The sequence below is a fragment of the Panonychus citri genome, unplaced genomic scaffold, assembly GCF_014898815.1.
Source record: "Panonychus citri isolate SS breed McGregor unplaced genomic scaffold, ASM1489881v1 Contig00136, whole genome shotgun sequence".
In the NCBI taxonomy this organism is placed as follows: Eukaryota; Metazoa; Arthropoda; class Arachnida; order Trombidiformes; family Tetranychidae; genus Panonychus; species Panonychus citri.
The window spans coordinates 2,986,021-3,008,405 of NW_026515541.1; the positions used below are offsets into that span (position 1 = coordinate 2,986,021).

Sequence of the window (22,385 nt, forward strand, 5' to 3'; positions counted from 1 at the left end):
CCGTTTTTCTCTTGTTAATTGCTGATTTTTTTTAGCCTTTCAAAGAAACAAATTAGTTAATTGTTGAAAGATGATCTTAGTTATCAACTTGTTATTAACTTTTTCTCGTTGGAACAATTTAAAAGGTGAAACTAAATCATTTCTTATTGAATTTCCCATTTCCTTTTTGAACGATAATCAAAAAAAAAGTCCCATAGATTATTAATTTAGGTAAATTTTCAATGAAACTGAGAAACAATTAAGTTAATTATTAATAGAAGTTCAAAAAAAAAGTTACAAACAAATTGCTGATTAAAAGCAATAAATTCAAATCTAATCGAGATAATTTACTTTTTTTCTAACAATTAACACCTTTAATAATCACTTAGATTGGTTGGCAAGTTTTCATCGTTAATTTCTAATAATTAACCGATTAATTTGTAACAATTAACGAAAAGAATAAAAAAAAATTAATTATTCTATTGGTCGTTTATTCGGGTTACGCAGAGATGGCGCCACTTTTTCCGTAAATTTTCTCTTCATTTCAACAAGAACGTAATTAAAGTAAACATTTGGTTTTTCAGTTACAACAATTAACGTTTTTAATTTGAATCATCATTTGTGTCACCAATGGAATTAAATATTAAATTGGACTAGCAACTTGTTAGAATATGCTGATAAATGGCTGTTTCAATCTCCAGAGGAAAAGTGATTTACCGGTTTGGAGATTTTTGTTTTTCTCTTTGGGGAAGAAAAAAAATCTCTGGTTTTTTTTTCTAGTTTTAATTGTTTACTTTTGCAATTTTTTTCTAGATTTGATCAACTGATTGTCAATGGTATTTACTTTCTTTGATAGAGTATCACATGAATGGCCTAAACAAATATATTGTAAACCTATGAATTGGTTTGGTAACATTGAGGTAAAAAAAAAAGGTATGGATACAGTTTTCTTGATTCTCTCAATTGTTGATCATTTTGATGTTGTTCTAATTTGACCTTGGCTTTTTGTTATGTTTCTGTTTGTTTGCTGGTTGATTAATTATTTAACAATTTTTTTTATCTTTCTCTCTAGATTATGGACAAATTTGTTCAATGACAACAGAGGTATTCAAACATATAGGAAACTACAAATTTCTCACTTGTTGGTATTACGGTTTCATATCCTAAAGCGTAAACAAGGAAAAAGGTACTGAGGTTCAAAAGGAAAGAACGAAATTTGTTTAGGAAGCTTAATCAATTTACTTCAATTTAGCTTGGATAATAATAACACCCTTTGAGTTGATTTATGTGGTTTAGTGGTACAAACAACAGTAAACCAACAAAATTCAACGTAATTGAACCGAATGAGAGAAAAGAATAGTTTGAAGAGGAAAGTTATCACAAAGTACCTTGAGCATCTTATTAGATAATAATCAGGACACAAGAAAACCCGATTTTAGGTGAAAATAAAGAAGAAACGAGATTTTCATGTCTAATTCATTACCAAGTGAGTAGAATATCAAATTCCCCTTCCAATTTATGTTCTCTTCTTTTTCCTGTAACCCTTTATTTTTTTTTCTCTCCCTTTCTTTCCTCTCTTTTCTCCGTCTTCTTTTCAACACTAGTAATCAGATTGTGAATTATAACACAATTTAATTGTAGTTTCTTTTTTCTCTTTTCTGTACTCATGCAGTTCTTAGCGATATAAAGCAAGTGTGACTATCATCACCATAAAATAACAACAACAAGGTTAACCAAAATGTACTTTTAACACACTTACAGTTGCTAACTGAGCAAATTGGATAGACCAGTGGAGGGAAATGATAATAATGGAAACAAAGGATTTTCTATGGGAAGATGATTGTTTTGATGATGAATTAAGTCAATTAACATACACACACTCACACTAAATAATAGGCAACGTTTATGTTTAAAGGAACACAAAGAAACTCAATCAATTTGAATAATCTCAATGGGATCTGTTGTGGAAACGATTATCAATATTTGAAGGTTTACAATTAAATTTCAATAATCTCAGGATCCAGACATCGTTAAATTTGGGTTGATTAAGTTTCGTTTCATTCAATCTCAATAACAACAACAACAACAACAATCAAATGCAACAATTTTAACAAGGAGAAGCTCAACAATCAATCAAGCAAATTGGAGACAAAAATGAGACAAGCATCCATATCAACCAGCAAATCAAATCAAGTTCAACTTAAATATGACAATTTAGCGGTGCTATAAATACATGTATATTTTATAATCAGTTCTCTCTCTCTCTCTCTCTCCCTCTCTTTCTCTCTCACACATACACATCATACCGATCAAATATACACACACATATAAACCTTTTTCTCCATCAACGCGTTGGATTCGCATTCGCACGCTTCGCCGGCTAAACCAGTCAAATTGTCTCTAAATTAAGAAAAGTAACATACCAACTTTCTATTATAATTGTGTCTCAAGAGCTGATTGATCGACTGCATAAAGAAAAGGAGAGAGAAAAGATTCACCAATTGAATGTGCTTGAGAAATTGTGCCAATTACTATTAGTTGCAGGGTTGGAATCAAGTAAAGAAGGAGAATCAACAACAAGAAGAACCTGAAGAAAACAAATAATAAGATGGAATAAAGAAAAACAATCAAAGGAAAAAAGGCCAAAGGAGTAGCGTTATGAATGCAACAATTAAATTGTGGACCAAAAAATGAATGGCCTTGAATTGTTTTTCTCTTCTTATCCCTTTTCTTTTAATCGTAAGGGAATATATCAATTGTTTTCCAACTGGTTAACCTTCAAGGTCTTGATAATCTTGCTGAGCGCTGTTTCGTTCTCGTATTTACTAATAATCTTACCTGTTGTGGTTATTACGAACGTAAATAACATCTACTTAATATACAGAACGTAACATTTGTTATCATGATAATAACATTATTATATTAGCAACAAAATGTATCAAAAAAGTGAGTTGAAAACGTAAACACTATTAACCTGTTGCCGGTTTTTGATTGTTATCCAAATTGATGAGAAATGATAAGTGAAAATTTGATTAATTACTATTGTATTGGATCATCTTACTTATGATTTCATTCTTTGATCATTTTTTTCTTCTCATATCTTCATGTTTCATGATATTAACTATTATTCTCTTTTTTCTCATCCTAATTGCAGAATCAACCGAGAGAAAGAAAATTTTTATTGGAATTGAACTTTTTTTTCCATACCCATTGAAATCCATTGACGAGATTCTTGTTGATTATAAAGGGTGTGTAGTTTAAAAAGTTCCCTATGAGATTAGATAAAAGAAATTTTATCTTACCTTAAATGATGATAATGGTCAATGTGGAGATAAAGATGATGTGATTCCGATGAAGGTGAAAATGAAGATCAAACAAAACAAACAAACAACTAAAGGTCGAAGGCGAAATGATCACCTTTTCTCTCCAAACATTTATTTATTCTCTTGGCAAAATTTTCAATCGTATTGCTTAACATCGACGATGTTACAGTCAAAAATTGTTCTTTTATCAAAGATTTCAATTGAGTGAGTGTCTTCGGGTTTCGCTGTCGTACCCATATTTTTTTAATATCGATTTGATTGAACTGGATCATTTGTTTCATCCGGTAACAGAACAAAAATCTACCGTTAATCTGATTCATATTCAGCTGTTGCCCTTCAGTGGGTTTATATGGAAACAAGTTGTTTTTTTTGAATATGTTATGGATGGATTTGAATGAGTTCCCTGTAACCATCGCCGTCCGTCTGATTGAAACTGTTGGATCCTCTGTAACCATCGCCATCACCTGGTCCTCATTTTTTGATTTCCTTTTCCTTTTACTCTTCACATTGGAAACTGATCCTGTCCTCATGAACTTTGTAACCAACTTAAGCATTGCTTTTTTACACATATTGTTCAAGCCATTAGATGATAAATCATGATTAACAGAACGACATCGATCTTCATCATTACTATACACACGAAAATTCATAAGATATGAGACTACAACTTGAATTCTGGTCTTAATTTTTTGATTCATTTTGTTGAAACTGATCACTTATTGTTTGTTTGTTTTGTTTGGTCTTCATTTTCACCTTCATCGGAATCACATCATCTTTATCTCCACATTGACCATTATCATCATTTAAGGTAAGATAAAATTTCTTTTATCTAATCTCATAGGGAACTTTTTAAACTACACACCCTTTATTTAATATACTTGTTGAAATGTTGTAAATATTACGCTTCAAGTTGATTGCTGATTCTTTCAAATCGCAATCAATAATAATGGAGATGATGATGATAACTCTGTAACTTGAGAGATATCATCATGTGATATTTTTTTAATACTCATTTTTTTTTCCTGATGTAATGTTGCCCATGTAATGATAATAATTATCATCGTTCTGATCGTTATATTGTTATTATTGTGAATAACATTGATTACTGTTAATCAATTATGGTACAAACATGTTGGTTCTTGTCTATCTCTCGACGTGATGTAATTGTGATTAACTAATTGTTGGCTCCAGTTGTTGTTTTTCAATTTTTCATCAATTTTGTCGTCTCTCTATTATTATGGTATCACAATTAACTCAATCAGGCAAAACAATACGTCGATCATAATAATCATCTCATTTGGTGTTAATTTTTTAGCTGTTGGATCAAGAAAAATATCGAGAGAGAGAGAGAGAGAGAAAGATAAAAATATCAAATTAATTACAGTTAATCGAGATCAATAGACGATAATAAGCAATTGATTAAGAGTTAAATTAACAATCAACTTATTTGGTTACATATTTATTTTAATACTTCCTGCTATTCAGTTGCTGTCTTATCATACAAACAAAAAAACAACAAAGTTGATTGTATAATTTGTTTGATTATCAATTGTATAAAATGATTAGTTTTTAATCAATTGATAATCAAGAGTTTTGTTTAGACAATTAACCTTTGCTTATATTACTATTAAGGTAACACTTTTAATCCAATCAATCTGATAGTTGTGATAAAATTAATTCAGTCATATGTTATAACTATTAATTAACTACTTGGGTACTTTACCTTGATGATTAGTTGATTAGTTTTACTTTATCTTTACTAGTTAATTACTAGATTTATAAATACCCATGATTAGATAATTGTTGTTGAGATTGTCAATGAGAATCAATTTTGTAAATACAATTTTTGGCTTCTAATTACATCGCAATTATCACAGTGATTAAGACAATTAATTGAGATAATCTTTGTCTTATTTTTTCAAAGAATCACTGAAATTAATTAAATTGTTACTTGAATATTCAATTTAGCCTTGCAATCAATTCAATAAACCATCAGATGGCTAATTGTTGCTAACAATTAACCACAATATAAAACATTATAATAGTAGTAATTTATTAATTGCTAAAATTTTTCGTCTTTGTTGAGCTTATGATTTATAACAACAATCAAAAAAGTCAATGAACTACTAAATTGATTACAATTAATAAAACAGTAATTAAGCTTAACAATCCTGAGTAAAATTTAATTACTCAGAGAAAACTGAAAAACAGTAAAGTTAATTAACATGCAACGAATTGTGTTTTAAAAGCAAAATTTGATGTAACAATTAATTGATTGTCTTGATTAATTGTCCAGAGCAAAAAGCAATTTTTCCGTTTGCAATTAAATTATTTTCACTTTGTTGATTTACAATTAGATAACCAAAAATCGTTCTGAAAAGAAAAGATAATTAATTGTTGTTGGTGAGAAGATTGATTAACAATTAATTGTTTCTAATTAGTGTTATAAATATGATTGTTAAATTCAATTGTTCAAAATCAAATCAAGTTCAAACTTTATATACATTTTGACCTTTTGCACCTTCTTTGCATGTTGACCAGGAAAAAGTAAAATGATTAACTTAATCAAAGTTAATTGCTGTTTAGTGTGAGTGTATGAATTAAATGACCCTTTGCTTTTTACCTTTTAAATTAATCTTTTACCTGATTAAGTTGATTATTATTTATATTTTCACTTAAATCAACTTTCCTTGTTTAAATTGAACCTTATTATTAAATTGTGATTATGATTGTTCAATATTAATCCACAATTAAATTCACTGATCATAAAATTGTCACCAGTAGAGTAAAACTTGATTGTATTTTGATCAATTGATTAAACGTCCAACTGGTTGATTGCTTTGGGATTATCAATTGTTTGGATTGTTGTTGTTGTTGATTATTTGGTTTTTCTTAATCACTCTGATTAAGATGATTATCAAAACAAATCCAAGGTCAATTTGATTATGGTCAATTCAAGGTTAAATTGTTAAACCTGTCGTTAGCAGCAATTAACGATCCAATCTAATCCAATCCAATTTTTTTCCTAAGAAAAATTGTTTAATTGTCACAACAATTAAGATGAAACTGTTCCAGAACGAGAAAGTTATTTAATTGGTAACTTTTAATTGTTTTTGATATAACATTAAACGACCAATTAACGATTATCATTATCATCCACCAGCAACGATTAACAATTAACTTTAATCACAAATTTAAGACTCTGAAAAAAAAGTAGAAAATTTTAGTTTATAATTAGATTTAAATTGTTGTTGGTTAGTTAACTTTCAATTGATTAAGTTAATCATTTTCCTTTTATGTTTATAATGTTGAATTAATTATTAATTAAATTAACCAGAAATAAATTGTATACTTTTTCATAGGTTAACAGATTAATTAGCAATTAATTTCAATTGTTTCAAGCAATTTAAATGCAACAACTTGAATCAATATTATTTGATTAACACTTTTTCTGTTGCAATTAAAAAGCAAATTGTTAATTTGACAGAAAACAAAGTTAATCACAATTAAGCAATAGACTGAATATTGAAAAATATCACTGATTTTGTTTTACCAAATCAAATCAGTTCATTATACATTAATTGTTAATTGAAATGGTAACAATTAAACAAAAGTACAACCTTAATTGTTGGTGTAATATATAAATTATTTATCTCAATACAAAGTTAACCTAATAATGATTTCTTTTTTTGGTTCGACAATTTGTTGATTTACTAATTGTGATTGTTAACTATTATGATAAAACAAATAAACTAAATTAGGGAATTAACTATAAATACAACTTTACACTAACTATTACCAATCAACAATTTAAATATAATATAATAGACATAATCATTTGTTTAATGATTATAATCAAAAGTTAACCTTGAAAGTTGATGTAATTTTGATTCTTAATTTAAAACAATTAAGAAAATAAAATTAGATAGAAAATAAATAAAAAAATTTCTTTCTCTCTTTTTGATTTAACTAAGGCTCGTATTCACCAACCGAGATCTAGCTTAACTCTGAGATTAAATCAGCTGAGTTAAACTTAACTGTTTCACCAATTAAAATTAAAATTTGATTTGGAATCATAGCTAAGCGAAGATTTCTAAAACTCTCAATCAAAAATTTGCATTTCACCAACCGAAATCAATTAAGTCGAGATTTAATTGTTGTTTCACCAAGTGAAATTAGCCTAATCTGATTCAAGATTTTTAGCTAAGTGGTGATCAAAAATTAATCTTGGTAATTACCAAGATTAAATGCTGATTTCGACTTTTTTTCTCTCTTTTTTCTTAATTTTTTTTAGATTAACTCTTTTTTCTCGAATTTTTTTTTGATGAATGGATTAATATAACAATTTTCTATTATTTTCCTACAATTTTCGCTAGCGTAAAAAATATTTTTTTTTCCACAAAAATCGTAATGAAGATTTTCAGAAAACATGATCAGTATAATCATTTAATTTGTTAATTGTTTGGAAATTAATCTGAATTTCAAGTCTTTTCCATGAATATTAAATTATTTTTATCATCTTCCAATTGCCCGCTTTTATCTAAAGAGCGAAATGTTTACATTGCTGTTACCGTTGTTATGTTTGATGATCAGTTGATGATAAAAATTAATTAAAAATTAGGGGTAAAAAAGAAAAAATAGGGAAAAAATGAAAAAACACGCCTTTTTAGGGACAATTTCCTAATTAAATAAAAATTTAAATGATTTAAGATCTACTTGATTTGATTTGCGAAATCAAGATCTTGGGTTCAACTAATCCAACTTGGTGAATACACTTTGCGATTTAATCTTCCAATCAATTGATCTTTGGATCAATCGATTTCAGCTTCTAATCTCGGTTGGTGAATACGGGCCTAAAAAAATTTCAAGTTTAAATCAAATGATTAACAAAAATTGGCGGTAAATTATTAACTAATAATATTAACGATGACAGTTCAATGATAATTGTTAGGTCACTTTTGTAGTTGTTTAGATTGTTGATTGATTGGAAATCAATTGATTTCCAACAGTGAATTAACTTTTGAAAGTTAATTGTTCAACAAAAATAAAAGGCTTACCCATTTAATTTTCAATTAAACTGTTCAGATTAAGATTATGGAGTTTAATTGTTGAGATGGATTTAGAAGTTAATCAAATTTATCAAGTTTTCCTTTCCTTTAGGGATCATCAACTGATGGAATCTGTTAATTGTTGCAATCAGGCTTAATGATATTCCCTAATAGCGTTAAATTGACCTTGGATCTGAAAACAAAGAAATAGAATTAAATTAACTATTAATAAACGATGATGACAACAATATGATACAACGTAAATTAATTAATTCGAACCGCTTAGCAACAGAAAAAATCTAATACAATTTTCGCAATTAGCAAGGGCTAGAAAATGGACCATTAATTGTTCCTTATGACAATTCAATTAGAAATTAGATTTACTCTGATTGTGCGATGAATAATCTCAATTGGTTATTGAATAATTAATCGCAGTGACACTGATGACAAACACGATGGATTAGCTTATTTACACTAATCAACCACCAACAGATAATCAAAGTTTCTCAGTATAATGGACTGGAACAATTAAGAGGTTCGGGTTGACTTTAAATCCACTCGTTTCCATGAATTTCTCAGAACTCATCATCGTTTGTTGTTGTTTTTTTTACCAACATTTCCTCTTCTTCTTGTTTACTTCATTTGTTTAGCTGTTTCTCTAACGTCTTGTCTTCCTTTCTTGATGAAAAAAAAGCAAAATTACACACAAAGAACATTAATTCTAGTTACTAACCCGCCTTAGAATTACCTTGTTTTTTTTTTGGTTCTAAACATGAGATATTCGTATATGACTTTTACTGCCTCTTCTCAGCTTGAACAACCATTAGAGAAACGTTCTGGTAACCAAATCAATAGCAACAACTTGTGGGTCGACAATAAAAGGATATGTATCATCCTACGAAAGAGATGACAAGAGAAACACCAACATCACCTTCAAAAGAACAAAATAAACATTAGTAATCAAATAGTGGAAATACATTGACAGCCAATACCAAAGTGAATTTAATGAAGGAAACAAGAGAAGAAAAAAAATCTCAGTAACCAAAGAGTAAAACTTACCAATTTGATTGTGGAAAAAAAAACCGACACCATTTGACCATCGACAAAGTAACTGGATTAATTTGCACCAGAACAAAACAACCAACAGGTAACAATCAAGTAATTTGATAGACCAAATCAAGGTATCAAAGTGTTTAATCACAATCTAAATAGAAAAAAAAGAAACAAAGGAAATGATGTAAACAATAAGAAGAGAAACAAAAATGGCGACTATGGGAAAAGAATCAAAGAGAAATCAAATGTCCATATTTAGATGAAATTAACACAGAAAACGAAAACCATAGAGTTTAATCAACCCACAATTAAATTAATTCCCAATTGTGGTAACACTGATTAACTAACAATACAAAAGAATAGGTAATAATTGTAACAATTAACCTTCATAAGAGATAAATGCAAACTCATCTCTTTGTTTTCCAATTAATTTGGTGGCAAAAATTAAGGGAACGTTAGTTAGTTTCATATGGAAAATAATTCTTTAGTTGATTAACCTTTACGATGTTAATTGTGATTAAAAAGTTTTCTCTTCTCAACCTAAATCAATGATTCCCAAGTTAATTTGAAGAAAAATTAGTTAAATTGTAACAGTTAATTGTTGGAATAACAACTTAACGTATAAACAGTTAATTGATTAGTTGAAATTAATATCAACTGAATTGAGATGATTACGTTGATGACAAATTTATAAGAGAGGGATAGAGATGACCTTCAATTTGATTATCATCATAATGATTAAAAACATGATCATTAAAATCAACTGATGTAAGCGCACACACAATCAACATAAACAGACAATTAAAGTTTAATATTAATAGAGTGAATCGGAATCATGATTATTATGCTGATCATTATGATCATCATGATGATCAAACAAATGAATAAAAAGTTAATCATTGGAATCACATAACCTTTATTAAGTATATTGATGATATTGAGAGAGACAATTTATTAATCCAGTTGACTTGGGAATTGAATTACTTGTTTACATAACAACAATTAGGGAAACAGTTTCACAATTAAATTAATTTTCGAGCTAAAAATTGATATTTACTTACCTGATAAAAGATCAACTTTATCTCCTAATCAGTTGAGATTCTATTGATTGTTGATGGTGAAAGTGCAATCAAGGTTTATCGGTCAATTTATTAATTAGTTTTCTACAATCAAATCAATCTATTAATTGAATAGAATTAAAAAAAAGTGAAATTTTCTTTCTATCAAAGGTCATCTTTATGTTTACATTTTTTTCCTCAATAAACTTTTTTTTTCATGTCGAGGTTAATTTAGTATTCAAATTATCTTATATATATTGTTGAATTAATGAAGAAATTGAGAAAATTTCTGTTGTGTTCAATGAACAAATCAGTAAATCACATTAAGTGTTAATTATTGACATTAATGTTTTGAGGATTAGATTTTTTTTTTCTTCTCACAAAGACAAAATTTCAATATCAATGAACTTTTTTTCTCCTCACTCTCATTATAAACAGCAAACTACACAATTAAGTTAATTGTTGTAACTGATTGTGTTGGCAAGAGTTGAAACAATTCGATTGAAAAATCAATTTTTGGCAAACAATTATCTTTTCATTTTGCCTTCTTCAAATGTGAAATTTATGACTCCTTTTACCCAGAAATAGAGAGATGATAATGAATGATGATGATTGGAAAAAGATGATGATGAGAGTCACCGATAAAAAACAATAGCGTTCATTGACTTTATCCATGCGATCTTATTGAAACAATTTAAACAACTTTCTCCTGACAATTAGTTAACAGCATCCGGTTTTAATTGTTGCAGTTTTAGTGAAACCATCTAGTTCCTTTGACAATAAATCTTTCTCCACAGTTCCTGTTAATTTGTAATAGCAAACAAACAACATGATTAGTTTGTTTACGAATTTATTTTGCTTTGTTTTTCCTTCTTTCCTTTCATAGTAACTGGAACAACCACTGACCATTAAAATGATAGAGATGATGGTTAGTAAATTGTTTAACCCATTTTGCCTCCTGGTGGAACGTTATTACGAATGATCATCATGATAATCAACCAATGGATGACAGTTAAATGTTTAAATTAGTTGCTCATGAGAGGTTTGTGATAGATGAGAAAACTGGTTGATTCTCTTACTCAAGACACTGTGAAAATGAGGAAAGAAAGTGCAACAAGTTGGTGAGAAAATTGAGTAAGAATGAGAGTAGAAAGAGAGAAAAAATTAAGGTGAAGAAGAGATTATATGGTAAAGATGATGATAATGATGATGATGATGAAGAAAAGTAAGTCAGTGAGAGTTTTTTATGTGCCAATGAAAGTGAAATGTTCTACTGCCATTAAAAGCATCCCAGTTGATGTTGTTGTTGTTGTTGTTGATGGTGAAGCGAAAGTAATTAAAGGAATTAAATTGTTAGCCTTTAAGCCAAAAATAAGGTTTTCCAGCCAAGTGTTAAGAGAGCTCAATGCTGGCATAGTTATTAATTGATGTTGATCTGGTTGATGATCATGATGATGATTAACTTGACGATGAGGTAAAGTTTTAGGTGAATATTAAAAAAAAGGGAAGCGACATTGTAAACATGAGCCTTGTTGATTTTGATGAAGATGATGAAGGTGATCCTGTTGATGTGTCCCAATCACAATAATAACCATTTACCTAAAATTTAAATTGACTGCGTTTCACTCTGATATTTATGTACCAAAATCTGGTCAAACCGGTATTCGTAACGGGAACGTTAGTTGGCTGGGTTGATAGTTAAGGAATCATTGCTTTCCAATAATTATTATTAGTGTTATTATATTACTAATAACATCATCATCGTCCATTATGTATTATATTCCCGAGAAAATTGGAAGCTAATACTTTTTTTTCTCGTTTCTTCCACTGACAAGTTATCGTTTTTCCATTCCCTTGACCCTCATTTGTAGTGAGAGAGAAAGAGAGAGGGAAGAGGATCTTCATCATTGCAACTTAGTTTTTTTATATGTTTATATTTCCTTTACGATCCACGCCTAGGAGCATTTTTCATCGGCAAAAGTAGCCCAGGTTATTATGATGCCTTAAAGGTAAACATTGTTGTTGTTTTTTTTTGATGGTGATGTTGTTGCTATAGTGGAAACAAATCAAGGTCCGCTGGAAGTGGAAGTCTTTTTTGCTACTAGTTATTAATACCGTTGAAAAACTGGATACCTGGGAAAAGAGACTGATTAAAGCACATGACGTTTTAGCTCCTTCGTTAACTTTTCTTTTTTATCTTCACCACAATCTCGAAAGTTCTTTCCTTTTTTCTTGATATTCTTATCGTTTTGTCTCGTAGTTCTCTACTTTTTCTCTCCATCTTCTCTTTGCTTGAAGTGAGAGGGAAACAAATTTTACCTCTTGCTTGATGATGATTCGTTTTCTCTTTGTATTTTACCATAACTTCTCTGTCCTATTGGGTAGATAAAATTTCAATGGATGTTTTTCATGTTGAACATTTTGTTCTTCAATCCACTTCACAGAGATGATTTTCTTCTTCTTCTCCTATTATCAACAGCACGTACATCCCATTGAATTTCCTTATATCTATTTTTCTCTACTCGTGTAATAGGAAAATAAGATGACTTCATTCAAAAGATGAGATTCCATCCAATCATCAAGTAAAAAATCACCACACCGTTAACCCAAACTGGTGACTTACAAAACGATCATGCAAACTGAACCATCAGAATTTAAGTATCCATACTCTGGGTACTTTATTTATAGTCAATTGACATAAATTTCAATTACTACGCTCCATGTTTCCATCATCATCTGTAAGGAAAAAGAGATAGAGAAAAAAAAAGGAAAAAGGGTTGATTAATTTCCATTGAAACGCTTATCAAACCAAAGAGATTGTAAATGAGAGAAAGAGAGAAAGATACATGGCGAACATGATGTAGGGATAGGGAAGAAGACGGAGAAATAGTTGTCATTTCAAATTAACAGATTACCAACACTTTCTATTTGATAATCATAATAATAATTTTCTATTTCCTGCTTTACTTAACAAACAAAGGAAAATACAAGTAGCAAAAAAAAGGAAAGGGAAGAAGAAAAGAGAATTGAAAAAAAATCTTATCCCGTTAAAGGAAAGAAGAAAAATTAAGATGAGAAATTGTTGGGAAATCAGATTGTTGAATTTCCATTGAACACTAATTAAGGTGAAGATTAAATTGATTTAATTTAATTAACAAGGAAAAAGAAAAGATAAAAACAAATTGGGTTAATTTTTATTCTCCAACTTTTAGAATCCAAAATTGGGATTAAAAAAGAATTAAAATTCTGCCATCTTTCGGTTCTTTCAGTAAATTGACATTTTCTTTTCTTTTCTTCGACAAAGTCAACCAATTAATTGGTTTTTCTTTTGTTTTTAATTCTCTTTTCTAATTAATACAATTGTGTTTATCTATTTTTTGTTATTTATTTTTTATCTATGACAATCTAGGCCTTTTAGTAATTTGTCTCGTTAATTAATGTCACCAAGTGATGATCAGTTAATAAGAAATAAAGGAAACACTTGAATCTTGTATTTCAAGTAGAGTGACTTATGTGTTTGTTTATAGAAAAGCGTCTAACTTAATTATTAAGAAGACTAATTAAATTGTATGTTTTGTGTTTTATCGTTTAATTGTTGTTGTTATATTAATAAATTGATAACATACAACTAATAATATCGATAATTACAATGCACACACAGATAGAGAGAAAAGAACAAGAGATCCAGACATTATTGGTAAACAAGTCTTTCTATTTCCTTCTTCATCTTCATCTTCATCTTCATCTTTCACTCTCTCACTCTCTATGGGATTTTGCCTCATTGTATCATCTTTTGGCTCTACAATCAACCATCATCTATAACTTGAAGAATAACTGTCAACAAATTGAGCTTACATTGAGCTATTTTTACCTGTTGAATAACCTGTTGATACTTAACGGTAAAATTGGAGGAAAAACAAAAGAGATAGTTAATCAAGTTGAACCAATCAATGGTTTCCTGTGTAATATAAATGATAAAATATTTATTTACAATCATCATCAATATCATTATGATAACTTGATATTATCATTATTACCTTTACTATTAAAGGTTATTGGGAACGTATAAACTTGATCAAACAATTAACGATAATCGCACTGATCATAAGTGAAGTGACAATCAACAAAAATAATAACTCGACTCGATTGATATCCAACAAATTGGTGATTAGTTAATTTGAATGATTGACTCTCTCTCTGTTATCATTATGTGACAATATATCAACTCGTCCAATGGCATTGACATTTTTACAACAACAATTAACATCATCATTATATCACCATAAAGATGGAAAGTTGATTACGTAGTTTACCCGTAATGGTAATCAATCATTTCTGCAATTCACTTAAAATCAACAATTTAAGATGAAACTGTAATTATTTACAGTTAACAAAATTATTTGGATCCAGATTATCAACACCTAATCATCATCGTGTTTATTTAAATTAATCATCATCATCAAAGCTAAATTGTGTGTTGGTTGTAAGATAATCCTCTAGATCTTTGTCTCAATTGAAATCGTTTTTTTAACTATCATATTTAATTAATCTTTTAACAATTAACAAGATCAAATAACAAGACAATCAATAGAGTTAAAAAAATACTCAAGGAAGTGATGATTAAATTAACTTACACGCTGAAGATGATTAACCAAAACAAAACCGTTGTTGACATTCAAAATAACGGTAACAATTAATCAGGACAAAGGTGATCATGATTATAAATAATAATCTCAAGTTTTAATTGTTGTTGTTAAATAATCAACAATAAGGTAACTTAAAACCTTAATTGAAATGGATCCTTTTTCTGATCGACAACAATTAACTAACAAAAAAAAGTTTTCTAATCATCAAAATGAAAACAACAGTAACAAAAACCTAAATGGTTAATTAATTAACAAGATAATTAATTTGATTACTAAACAGAAGCTCCACAATTAACTGGTCCTACTTAATTAATTGTAAATCAGTCAATTTCATTTCCTAACAATCTACTCACACATACAAACAATTAAAGGCGATTAAAATTAAAAACATTGCAGATGATTAAGTTAACAATTAAAAATCAAATGAGCAAATGGTTTTTATGTTACAATTAACTTTAAATTGTTGACCTTTTAAAGGTAAGAAATAAATTAAACTGGACATTTGTTTTTCAATCAAGGAAGTGGTCAAAAACAAATCACAATTAGTTAATTGTTAACATTAAAATCTGCCCTTTTAAATAAATCAAATCATCTGAAATGAAACTGAATCAAACCACAAACAATTAATTGATTTCTCAAACCATAAATGTAAATACAAATGATAAAAGTTTTCCAGTGATTAGTTAATTTAGTTGTTGATAGTTAATTGTCACTGAAGCGATTTGATTATCCAGAAAGAGAGAGAGAATATTATTTTCACAGTTGATCATCTCATTAATCACCATAACAATCAAGATGATGATTCCTGATTAGAGTGATTAACTTTTACTCCAACCAACCATATCCAAAGTGTAAATGACAATCACAATCAGTTAATCACAATCAATGAACACACACACACATAACAATTTAGTTTATTAGACAGGAAAGAAAAATTTAATTTCTCCCCTTCAATGGAAACCCAATCACAATCAAAGTTAATCACGTTGATTATTTAATCATGATGATGATTATGATTACTGTGTCTCTGGGACAAATGAAATGCTTGGTTAATCATCATTGTTAATTGTTAGTTTGTATTTTGATTTGTTACAATTTAGGTTGATTGTTTTACCTTTTACATTTTCACTAATGTTGTAAATTGTTTAATGTTAATAACTAAAAATAAATTGCTAACAATTAACCTAGAAAATGAATACAACACAATCAATACTTAATTATAATCACCATAGGAAAGTAAAAAAAAAAACTTCATCTTGATTATTTTTAATTGTTACCAATGAATTTGTGTTGAATTACCTTAAAAATACACAATTAAATAAAACAAAATTTACTGATTGTTGATTGTTAATCACTTTCCGCTTAAATTGTCAATATTTTACTTATTGTTTTTGTCGCTGTTGATTGTGATTAACTTTGATAACTATAAGCTGATTAATATTACAACAATCAAAAAGATTGTCATTCCATTTGATTTGATTTTTTTCATTATTCTCATTGATTTATCCAACAATTGATTAACTAAATTGTTGTATTCAATCAACCTACTTAGTTGATTAAAACAACAACAAGGTAACATCAATCTGTCAAAACCGATTGTACAATTTAACTATTTACAATTTAATCTGATCAACATTAAGATTTAGACTAATAATAATTTAATAATAATCAACTTACGCTCTCAATTTGTATTGTGATTAGTTAATCAACAATTAACGAATCAATCAAAGACTTGCCAATAAAAACAATACGAGAAAACAACAACAACAACAAAACAATTAACGAAAAAAGTTAAATAATCAAAATATTGATTAATTTGAATCTCCAACTAATCAATAAATCAAAAGTAATCAAGTTAATTGTTTTTATTTTTTCATAATCAACCAACACATCATGATGAAAGTAATCAAATTAAAATAGCCAGACAATTATGATTGCAATTAAATTGTCACAATTTAAAAGATGAAAAAAAGTTGTGGTCACTTTATTTACCGTTAATTTTTTTCTGTTTGGGTTTTGGTAACAATTTATAAATAGTAAATTTAAATTTGCTTTTATCATCATCATCTGATGATGATAATGATGATGATGATGATGATGATGATTAAAAGTAACGGTAAAAGTGACCTGGATTAATATTTTGATTAGGACATCGACTCGACCTCAAAATGGATTAACTATTAAAATGGCTAATCAACAAGCAAATGGAAATAAAATTAGCACCTAATCTTAATTAACCTCAACAATTTAATTACAATTTCCTCTTTAATCTTAAACAATCAGCATCATCCTCTTAATCGTCATATTAATTACAATCAATTGATTATCAATCACAATGATAGTAAAACTTTTCCCAATCAAAGGTAATAATTTGTTTCTTGATTGCTACTAATTTGACTGATTGTCGTTGATTAGTTAACAATTTACTTTCCCATTGATTGATATTCAATTGATTATAATGATTAACTAACAGTTACACTAACAATCAGTAAAACTAATAAATTAACCTTGAAATTGTTGTTTTGTTTTATTATTAATTTTTTTTTCTTTCTCCACATTAAACTATCATTTAAATTGCTCCAGGCACAATTAAAATATCAACATGATAATTATAAGAGAACCCTATGATAAATCATATGATTAACTAATTACAATAAATGTTTAAGTTTAAAATTAACTGTTTATGATTAAAGTTAATCATGTAAAACTAAATATAATAATCAATAACAACACAAGATAATAAAAAGCTAATCACTAATTGTAATCAACTATCAAACTAAAATATTATTAAGTTAATCAACTGATGGTCACAATTTAATCAACATTGGATTTACCTATTTCGCTTGATTAATTGTTTCATGTTTTCACTAAATTTCTTACAATTAACTAAATCATGTTTATCTTGTTAAACAAGTTCCATTATTAGTTGTTGATAAAAAGAGAAAGTTTTTTCATTTCTTTTCCTCTGATTTTATCGAAATGGTTTTGACATTTATCATGAAGATGATGATGATGATGATGATTGAGTGTTATATCATCTTCTCTGTCTATTTTACCTGTCGGTAACTTATCATCATCATCAATTGATACTGTTTGAGGCCAACGATCAACTATTAATAGGTCATCAGGGTCCAAATTGTAAATTTAGGTCAGTGTGTTTTTTACACTCTTGTTGTTGTTTCCAATCATCATCATCATCAGTTAATCATTACAATTAATTTCAATTGTAATTTAATATTTATCTCTCTCTCTCTCTCTCTCTCTCTCTCTCTCTCTCTCTCTCTCTCTCTCTTTCTCTGAGGTTTTAATCACAACTTGTTAACAATTAGTTGATTGTTGTTGCTGTTGTTCAGGTGAAGATTAGGGAATCAAGTGAATTAAACTTGATTCTTGATTGTCTATTTTTAATTGTTGGCTTGTAGTTGTTGAGGGTTGGTGATATTTTTGAATTTAACTAAATTTTCATTCATGTTAATCAACAATTAAAAGTTCATTGAGTTTTATAAACAAGATGATAAAGGTCAAAACTTTTTTCCCTTTCACTATTATTTTTAATTGTTCAACTCGATTGTTTTATTTGTTGATTAATTAATTGTCTATTTGCTGTTCATTAACCAGGTTGATTTAATTAGTTGCAAAGTTTTTGTGACTTCTCATTTATATCAATTGATTTTCATGTCAATTAGTTTGGGAGGAATTTAGATAAATTTTAATTGAAACTGTTAATTGTTGTTAATCAAATTTATTTACTCAAGGTAATCAGAAAGTAGTAACAATTAAAATCAATCAAATCTCATGATAGGACTTTTTTTCATCTTCAAAAACTTCAGCGAAACAATTAACTAATTTTCCAATAAGATTTAATTTTCTCACCTGTTAAAGCTAAATTGCTGATTGTTGAGAGGGAAACAATTAAAGAATCGTGATTAAGGAGCAAAGTAAAAAGTCAGATACCAAAGTTTTAAACAATTAACTAATTGTGGACAATTAGACTAATCAAGTTTAACTTAGAATATCATCTAACTAATCACAATTAAAGGTCTAAATTTACATTGCAAACTGAATTAAACAATGGACCAGAAAAGTAACAATTAGTTTCTTAAATTACAATTAGCAAGTTAATTGTTTACCTTTTGAAAAACATTCAACTAATCAGGTTGAAGGGAAGGCGTTAATTGCTGAAATTTGATTTAACCAAATGATAGATTAACAATTAACGTAAATCATAATTAGATTTGTGGCAATAATCAAGTAATCAAAAACTTTTTCTAATTGTCAACAATTCCTAAAGTTTTTGTTTGAATCCAGAGAAAACAAAACAATTTAAATTGCGATTAATTTGATTCGATTTTTTTTCCTTCTCAATCTTAATCATAAATTAAATTGAATTTTTTTTTTCCTAATCAAGTTATTTGATTTCCGAAACTTTTTTTTCGTGTCTGAACAGTTCAAACCAAATCATTATGATAAAAATGCTATTTGATTGTTACAATTAACAGTCGAGTTATTTACTAACAAACTTTTTTTTTCTCTCCATCAATTGTTACACAAACTAAATTGTTCCGATGAATTTTTTGTCTCTTCTAATCTTAATTGTGGACAAAATGACTCCCAATCAATTTTAATTGAGAATTGATTTGGTATAAATTGTTGAGATTTCGTTGAAATTATCATCAGTAGTCAGTTGATCAACAATCAACTAACAACAACATCCGATTTATTAGTTTTACACCAACAACAATAATCTAATCCAATAGTAAACTGAGTTGTACAATTGAACAATCAGTTAAACCAATCAACGAAAATGAAGTTTATTAGTTTATTAACTGTTTTAATTGTTGTTATCCAGGTAACAATCAGTTCGGGTAATCCATTGACCGATTTGGTTAATGCAATTGTCCCAAGTACTAAATCAGCTGTTGAAAAGCAAGCAGAGGAATCGATTGGTAAAGTAGCAATAATCAGACCTCTTGATGGTTGGGGTCATCATGATGGTCATCATGGTTGTCATGTGAAAGAGGTAACTCATCATCATCACCATCATCATAAACACGCTCCCGTTGAGGCTCATCATCACCATAAACATGGACACAAACACGGGCACGACCATAAACATGGACATGGTCACAAACACGGACACAAACATGACCATAAACATGACCATGGACACAAACACGGTGAGTATTAGTCACCTGATGGACTGAATGACCATTGGATTTATTTCATTGATTCTGACTTTTTTGTCGCTTTAGGGCATGGACATAAACACGATGCTTGGCATAAGCATGACCATGGACATAAACACGGTCACAAACACGATCATGGACACAAACATGACCATTGGGAGAAACACGATCACAAACATGTAAGTTAAAGTGACCAATCAATAAATTGGTTCGACTGGTGATCGAAAGTAAAACTGACCCAATTTCTTTTAACCTTTAGGGACACAAACACGGTCATGACCACAAACATGGACACAAACACGACCATTGGCATAAGCATGGACACAAACACGGACACGACCACAAACATGTAAGTTAAAAAAAAGTCTTGGTCAGAGTCAATGAAATGACCATTGGATTCGCTATTCTTTACAGGGCCACAAACACGACCACAGCCATAAACATGGACATGATCATAAACACGGTCACAAAAATGACCACTGGCATCATCATGGACACAAACACGAACACGGTTGGCATGATCATGGTCATCATCATGGTTGGCATGATCACGGTCACCATGGACACCACGATGGACACCATGGTTGGGGTCACGATCACGGACACAAAGGTCATGATCACGGACATGGACATGGACATGGACACCACGGTTGGCATGATATCCACAAGAAGGATGGATCCATTTCCGTTGCTTCCTCTTCCCCTGTTGCTGCTTCTGGTTCAAGTGACTCAAGTTCCTATGGGTCACCCGGTTACAGTGTAATCGATTCAAAAGGATTTACCTCATCTCTCAAAAATGACGATAAAACAATCAAGATGATTGCTGAATTTGACAAAGAATTTTATTCCAAAGCAAAATGAATCAACTCCAACAATCAACACACTCACTCACTCGATACTCGCACTCGAACCTGTGATAATTAGTCAACTAATCAAATGAAAAAAAACCAAAGCAACAAGAAAAAATGACCAAAAAAAAGACCAATTTCAGACCAAACGTAACAATCAATTATGATTAATTTATAAGTATAAATATTGTATCAAAATTGTAAATCAATCATCAAACCTTAAAATTGTAATTTATCACCAATCAGTTGATTGTTCAACAACAATTAACTTCCTCATCAGTGTAAAAAAAATCCACTCATTCTGTAAAAAATTAAACTCAATTTCCCGCTACTTAATTTGTTTTTATCAATCATATTATTTAATAGCTTTGATTTGAATGAAAAACAAATCACTTAAATATCAATAAAACAATCAAATTAAAGTTAATCAAGTAATAATAATCATCAATTAATTAACTTTTCTAATGATGAGGTAAGCAAATAACCAATACAATTCAAAGTGATCACTTAGCTAATCATCATAAATTAAATCATATGCTTTCCTAAAGTAATAAGATTACATAATAATATACAACGAATTAATCAATTCTCCTTTTCAACTAATTAAAAACAACAATTAACTAACAACTAATTTCTGCAAAATCTAAAAAATAAACAATAAAAATTAAGGGAGAAAAAACTTTCAAGCAAAAGTTTTCCCTCGTCTTGAAACCAACAATTAAAAGCGAATCAGTTGGTGTAAACAATTAAAAGTGACAATTCCAATTGAAAGCTAATTAAATTACCACTTCGAAGTGTTTATACTTTTAAATTACATTATTAAAATAGTAACAATACTAATAAACAACAAATCGTGAGAAAAGTTGAAAGAAATCAAACAATCAATGAAAACGAAAAAAAAAGTTTTCGTTACTTCGTTCCAACGAACCTCTTATGACGACCTTTATATTAAATATAACGTTTCGTTGATTTCGTCAAGATGAAGACGATTGAGATGAAGAGAGTGAGAGTTGAAGCTTTGTTTTTTTTTCATCATTCGAACTGAATTAAGACTCTAATTTCAACTTTACTCTTGAAAAAGGTTAACTTTAGCTCTCAAACTTCAAGGTTCATGAAAAAAACCAACCTGAAGATGAAGATGATGACCAAGAAAGAGAGAGAGAGAGAGAGAAAGTTAATTATTTATCTTCTTGCTTCAAGCATGATTATATATTAACCTGTTGATATTGGTAAAAATAAATCTC

At 28.9% G+C, this 22,385-nt stretch overlaps 1 protein-coding gene and 2 long non-coding RNA genes across 17 annotated transcripts; 2 read left to right on the top strand and 1 right to left on the bottom strand.

The window, feature by feature from the left end:
• The first annotated feature begins 389 nt into the window (after positions 1 to 389).
• LOC128392197 (uncharacterized) lies at positions 390 to 3,203 on the top strand. Of its 3 annotated transcripts, none has more exons than XR_008325952.1 (5): positions 390 to 912; positions 1,052 to 1,165; positions 1,232 to 1,465; positions 1,652 to 2,925; positions 3,134 to 3,203. It is a non-coding gene; the product is annotated as an uncharacterized LOC128392197 (long non-coding RNA). The 3 variants fall into 3 exon arrangements; XR_008325953.1 differs by having other exon boundaries at positions 390 to 698; positions 793 to 912; positions 1,052 to 1,465; XR_008325951.1 differs by having other exon boundaries at positions 398 to 912; positions 1,052 to 1,465.
• A 985-nt stretch (positions 3,204 to 4,188) lies between these two features.
• Positions 4,189 to 20,214, bottom strand: LOC128392198 (uncharacterized). Of its 13 annotated transcripts, none has more exons than XR_008325965.1 (6): positions 10,079 to 13,475; positions 9,410 to 9,554; positions 9,099 to 9,281; positions 8,360 to 9,028; positions 5,926 to 6,504; positions 4,189 to 4,617 (listed from the first exon to the last, which is right to left on the bottom strand). It is a non-coding gene; the product is annotated as an uncharacterized LOC128392198 (long non-coding RNA). The 13 variants fall into 13 exon arrangements; XR_008325957.1 differs by having other exon boundaries at positions 5,026 to 6,504; XR_008325960.1 differs by lacking the exon at positions 4,189 to 4,617 and adding an exon at positions 20,075 to 20,214 and having other exon boundaries at positions 4,970 to 6,504; positions 10,079 to 13,197.
• Positions 18,447 to 21,477, top strand: LOC128392177 (histidine-rich glycoprotein-like). Its single transcript, XM_053352157.1, has 4 exons — positions 18,447 to 20,284; positions 20,360 to 20,472; positions 20,553 to 20,642; positions 20,708 to 21,477. Exons 1-4 carry the CDS (start codon positions 19,912 to 19,914, stop codon positions 21,152 to 21,154), a joined length of 1,023 nt encoding a protein of 340 aa, XP_053208132.1. The 5' UTR covers positions 18,447 to 19,911; the 3' UTR covers positions 21,155 to 21,477.
• The last annotated feature ends 908 nt before the right edge of the window (positions 21,478 to 22,385 follow it).